The 6,611-nt window shown below is 31.4% G+C and overlaps 1 protein-coding gene across 1 annotated transcript; it reads left to right on the top strand.

Annotated features, from left to right (window-relative positions):
* On the top strand, positions 297–4,919 carry LOC107616284 (GDP-mannose transporter GONST2). Its single transcript, XM_016318260.2, has 10 exons — positions 297–746; positions 1,322–1,507; positions 1,647–1,839; positions 2,013–2,152; positions 2,263–2,392; positions 2,485–2,583; positions 2,835–2,989; positions 3,088–3,204; positions 4,513–4,610; positions 4,711–4,919. Exons 2-10 carry the CDS (start codon positions 1,326–1,328, stop codon positions 4,752–4,754), a joined length of 1,158 nt encoding a protein of 385 aa, XP_016173746.1. The 5' UTR covers positions 297–746; positions 1,322–1,325; the 3' UTR covers positions 4,755–4,919.

Raw genomic sequence — 6,611 nt, 5'->3', positions numbered from 1 at the left:
TTAAACTATACATATATTTATACATAGATTATTGATACATATAGTATTTGTGTGTGTATATATATTAAATTTTATGAGGAATACCTTGAATAACAACTTAAAAATAAAACAAAATTCATACCTCGTAATAAAATAATCTTTTATTTAATTTACTCTAATTGAACTTGAGTTAGAAGTTAGACTAGCTTGTGATATATGAATGCAATATTCTCAACATAACATGGCGTGAATTAATATGTGATTGCCACGAATTTGTTTGATTTAAACAAAAACAGAAAATAAAAGCTTTGGAATTGATTCATACGCAAAATCCATCACCTTTATATACTTTTTGTTATTGTTATTAGTGTTTACTTGTTCTTGAAGCTAAAGGCCATGGCTGCATGAACCTGTTTGACTTTGGAGTCCTCGGAATGTGTTCCATAACTCTACTTCCTTGGCGGTCCTTGAATCCCGCATTCTATTCATCAATGTCATGTTCATATTCATGTTTATCTTCATCAATGATTCAATTCTCAACTACATACCTTCATTATTGCTCAATTCATCTTCTTCATCATTCCCCTTTGCGTGTTCTTCAAAAAGAGTTGAATGCATACGTGTTCTTTCCACTCTTTATTGACTTCTCATCAATCCTTCTTCCAATTCTTCATCTGGGTATGCTCCATTTAGTTCAAAGTTTCTACCTTTTGTGAATGATCACTGTTTTAGAAAGCTAGTTAGCTGCTGCTGCTGCTGCATAAACAGTAAGAATCTCACTTCTTCAGGTTTTTATAGTCTCTTGATGTTTTGAACTCTATAATATGTTTGGAAATTGACTAGTATCATGCTTTTCAGATTTTTTTGGTGCTTTTTTTTTTTTTTTTTGGATTTGGGGGGGATATGTTTATTCTTTAGCTTTTATGCTGAATTCTTGCATCTTGAATCTTGTTCTTCCAACTGTGCTGTGTGTGAATTGCATGACCCTTCACATGGTTTCTTCACAATGCTTGGAATTTGGAAAATTGGACCTGCTTTAATGAAATGTTCTGTTTTTGCTTATTACTATATTTTTAGTTTTTTACCTTAGCTACACAAATGACATATTATTTTCTAACAGTATCTTAGAATATTGTAAAAATAAGATTTTAGTCAATAAACTTGATTGTCTTTTGATTCTACTCTTACATTGTTGGGAGGTTCAATGTAGAATTGTAGATCATGACTTTACACATCACTTTCAAGGTTATGATGATGTTTTTGTTTTAAATCTGAAATAGATTGTGCTTCATCTTTATGACTAGCTAGTTTTTTATGTATCTTTGTTTTTTCTTCCATTCAGGTTGATGATTAATATGTCGTCTGATTATAAGTTAGACATTGTTGATCATCATCATGACCCTGAAGAACTAGCACTAGATGATGAAAACCCTAATGCAGTGCACACAATTTTCAATGGAATTCATGAGCAAGCCAAGGTGCTCAACAATTTTGCAACCAACCTAGAGCGTAGAGCTTTGAATGATAGGTTTCAACCCAATCTTCTAAGATCATTTTCACTTAATTGTTGCTTTGATGTTCTGTTTTGGTTAGGAGTGATTGGAACTACTTATTCAACCATGGTAGCATGTTTTTAATCATTTTTCATGATTTATTTCTACAAGCAGATTTCTGAAAACTAGTAAAGTTACAGAAGATGGCGACGACGAAGGACGTTGCTTGCGTAGATCGGCTAAGAAGTCCGGGCCGCTTATCTCCGGCACGGCATACTGTATTTCTTCCTGCAGCATGATAATGCTAAACAAAATCGTTTTATCAAGTTATAATTTCAATGCAGGAATATCACTTATGTTTTATCAAGTAAGTTGGTTTTCTTCCTTTTTTTTGTTCGTTTACTACTCTTTCTGTCTATGCACTTTTAAGTGTTATTCTTGGAATATACGGTTATTCCAAAAATAACACTTAAAAAAAATAGACAGAGAGATAGTATATGAAAAGTTCTTCATCGATATAACTTCTTTTGTGCTTTGTAGAACCTTATTAGCACTCTGGTTGTGGTTCTGTTGTCGCTTTTCGGCCGAATTTCGGTTGAAAGGCTAAATTGGAGGCTGGTTAGAGTCTGGATCCCTGTCAATGTCATATTTATTAGCATGCTTGTATCAGGCATGTATAGGTATGCAATAATAATCAACTCTTTTTTTTTTTTTAAGATCTAAGAAGATTTGGATATGATGATCATTAGAGAAACCATTTTTTATATGGTGAACTATTTTCAATTTGCAGTTTGAAGTTCATAAATATTGCAATGGTGACAATTCTCAAGAATGTGACAAATATCTTGACAGCAATTGGAGAATTATATTTGTTTAGGAAACATCAAAATTCAAAAGTGTGGGCTGCCATGTTTCTCATGGTAAATAGAATTTTCATTCTTCTTACATCATAATTATATATACTCACTTGTTTAAATTTAGTTAAGATACAACATTAACATTCTTGATACAGATTATCTCCGCCGTGAGTGGCGGCATTACGGATCTTTCATTCGACGGTGTTGGTTATGCATGGCAGATTATCAATTGTGTTCTTACTGCAAGTTATTCTGTATGTAGATTTTAGTCCTTTGCTTTCTTTTCATATTCTTATCGGGTTAAACTTTTGGAATAAGCAGTTTTATGATATAGTATCAGAACTTCTGTTACCAAAAGATTTAGTTCGATAGACGAGTAATAAGGCCTATGCAAGATTCTTGCAAATTTATATATTTTTTTCTATCAATTTAAATTTTTGGAATAAATAATTTCATGACAGAAACATACTATAATAGTATAATGGAATGAAATGCTTTGTGACAGCTTACACTTAGATGGGTGATGGATGAAGCAAAGAAAGCAACAAAATCAGGATCTCTAAATGAAGTTTCAATGGTGTTGCTGAATAATTTGTTGTCTCTACCTTTGGCCATGGTTCTGATCTTTGTTTTTGGCGAGTTGGATTATGTAATACATGCGTGAGTGATACGTTTCTTAGTCTCAGAAACTCAATCAGAATCCTAACTAGTTGTTTATGGTGTTTTGATTCTGATTAAGGTTGGTATTATGGTTGCAGCAATGTGGTGAAGTTGCCAATGTTTTGGGGAGTTGCAACTGCAAGTGGATTCATTGGACTTTCTATCAGCTTCACATCAATGTGGTTCTTGCATCAAACTGGACCTACCACATATAGGTAATTAATTTCATCTACTTCAAATAATTCAATACATGGATTGCATAAGGGAGCTTCAGAATTTCTTAGTGGCAGAGTGTATTAGTATTCCGAGATTAGGAAAAAACACTCTGTTCGTTAAAATGGGTCAAATTCATAATACTAATTCGTTAATTCGACTTAAACGAATGAATTTTTGTCTTTAAAATTAAGGCTATAAAAGTAAGACGACAAAGAGATTTGATTTGATTAACCAAAAAAATAAAATTAGTTAAACGGGTCATTTTACGAACGAAAGAATTTGTGTTTTTTAAAAAAATTCAACATATTTTTTATTTTTATTGATTCGACTTAAAGATCTAATCTATCGACTTAAAAATCTTCATTTGTTTAAATTCTTTTTGTTCAAAAGTTTTTTTTTTCTCAAACCTTTTTTCTTAAAACTGAATTTTTTGTTCAAACTATTTTTAGAAAATAAAAGAATAAAAATAAAGAGTCCCACCCATTGTGGAGTAAGCCTTACGTAGTGTTTGTTTTGAGGTATTGAGACAGAGATTGAGAGACTGAGATTCAGTATCATGTTTGTTGGTTCAGAGACTGGTACTAAAATTTCTATCTCTGTCTCCAAAATTTCAGTATTTCAGTACCTCCAAAAAGTGAGGACACAGTGGACTAAAATTTTTAGAGATAGAGACTGAAACTTTAATAATATTTTATACCTAAAATACTCTCATTTCAATTAATTAATTTCAATTTTACCCTTTGTGCAAATTAAATTAGAGTTTCATTCTTGTTTCAATTTCTGTCTTCTATTTTGCACCAAACAAAATACTGAGATTTATTTCAATCTCTTTCTCTTAATCTCTGTCTCTCAATCTCAATCTTTCTGTCTTTATCTCTACATCAAACGCTACCTAAATGTTCTAGACCTAAAACTTGTAAACTTAGGTAAATCGAGCCTAAACGAATGTATTTGGCCAATTTGACAGCTCTAAAAAATACTGAAAGTTTTACTAATAATTTTGGGTATTTTTATACTTAGCGGAAAGGAGTCAAAAGAATTAGTTGATTTCACACAACATCTATTCAAATAAGATTGGATATCTTTTGTAATTTTTTTATTTTTTCTTTTTTAGAAAAAGAAAGACTATATTGCCAATTTACCATAACTAAAGAACTAGAGATTTGTTAATCAACGTAAAATTTTAAATGTAACTTCTTAATCTATGAAAAAATTGACAAGATGTCAAGCCAAAAAAAAGAATCCAATTTTTTTCCCTCCAAATTTCTAATGTCTCTGTTATCATTGTGTATGTTCAAAACATATAGTCTTGTAGGTTCCTTAAACAAGATTCCAATCTCCATTGCTGGCATTTTAGTGTTCAAGGTTCCACTAAGTATATCAAATTTGTTCAGCATCTTATTTGGTAATTCATCACAACACCTCCTTGTTATTATTATTGTCTAGTTTCTCTTTTAAGTTCTTTTATCTTATATTGATAATGCACATTATTATAATATTTTCAGGCCTCTTTGCTGGTGTATTCTTTGCAAAAGCTAAGATGTCATGATCCCAGAAGCTATCATTATTATAAGTTATAATAAATATATTATGTACCAATTAATTGTGATATATAGAGTCACATATATGAAAATAGTTAATTATTTATCATACACACCGCAAGGTCAAGGTGAATAGTTGAAAAAAGCACGCAAGATTTATACTCAGAATAATATCAACGAATTTTATGTTTATTTTTTTTCATATACAGTTATTATTATTATTATTATTATTATTATTATTATTATTATTATTATTAGACACAGGAATTATATATATTGAATGATTTAAACCTTGATTTTTATTTTTGGCACGTATTACTAATTTCAATAAGTGGCATTGTCCTTGAAGTAATTAGTAATGTTCTTTTGAGAAAGCTGTTGTTTAGATTATTTCTTTATCAATAATAGGCTTATTATTGTAATTATTTTTTTAGTTAGAGTACATAAAGAGTACATAGTATATAAGGTGTAATAACTCAACAAATATTTTTTAAGGAGATTTTTCATTCTCTTCAACAATGAGGAAAACTTATTTCTCTCCCTCTCCTAATCCCTTCTGGTTCATCAAACCATCAACATCACAGCTTGAACAGCTTAGGACATAAGATTTTTTTTCATGGTGCGGTGAGCGTGAAGAACAACCAAGCTGTGAATCAAATTAAAAAAAAATTTGTGAATTGAGATCAATCCAATTTTGCCATTTTCTTTCTATCCCTAATTTTTCTTTCGATATTTTCTTTCTCCATTCTTACCTCTTCCTTCAAATTCATCCAATAGAGTTTGATGAGAGGCTATTTCACAAGATTCTTACTCTGTGATTCATTGATTTCTCAAAATGGCGAACATGGTAAACAGACCCTCCCATTGTAGAGGTCGTGGAGTTACATTGGCTTGCTCTCATTGCAACAAGCAAGGCCACACAGAAGATGTATGCTATAAGAAGCATGGGTACTCCTCCCATTTCTATCAACGGCAGCAACATAACACCACCATTAATCACGTGATCATTGAGGGGCATGATGATATACTCAGTGACAAACAATCCCAACTCAATTGTCTCCAAGAGAACATTGGAATATCAAGATCTGGGTTCACCTCAAAGCAAAGATTTGCCTTGTTAGAGTTGATCAAAGACAAAAGTGTGCAGCAACAACCTCATAATTTAAATCAAATTTTGACTAATTCCATTCAGACTTCAACTCCAGGTAAAACCATTGCATTACATTTTAATGCGAGAATTATGAGTATTATCACTCCAAAATCTGCACTATGGGTCATTGATTCCGGTGCAACAGATCATGTGACTTTTGACTTAAAAGATTTTACAAGTTTTCAAAATATTGCTCCAATCAATGTGATATTACCAAATGGGACCAAAACTGTTAGCTCCATCATTGGTACAATCACATTCTCTAAAAATTTTTTTTCTCAAAAATGTTTTATACATTCCTTCTTTTGATTTTAAACTGATATCTGTGTCAAAGTTAACCTTAAACTTACATTGTCAACTGTTAATCAATGATAAGTGTTGTGAGATACAAGATAGATCCACATCAAAGATGATTGGCATTGCTGAGTGTATAGAATGGTTATATACAATGAGTAGAGAACCAGAATTCTCTCACTTTTCCCCTCTTCCAACAAAGCAAGCTTCATTGGCGGCAACTATGACTACTACTCATCTCACCACACCTTCACACAGTGAGCATAACAACATTTGGCATCTTAGATTAGGACACATACCCATGCATAAATTGATTTTTTTGAATAAGTATTATCCTTTTATAGATTGTATTGCTTCAAAACTTCCTTGTGATTCATGTCATTTTGCAAAACAAAAGAAATTATCTTTTAATCTTAGTACA

Source organism: Arachis ipaensis, chromosome B01 (assembly GCF_000816755.2).
Source record: "Arachis ipaensis cultivar K30076 chromosome B01, Araip1.1, whole genome shotgun sequence".
NCBI lineage: Eukaryota > Viridiplantae > Streptophyta > Magnoliopsida > Fabales > Fabaceae > Arachis > Arachis ipaensis.
This window is presented reverse-complemented; position numbering and strand designations above follow the sequence as displayed.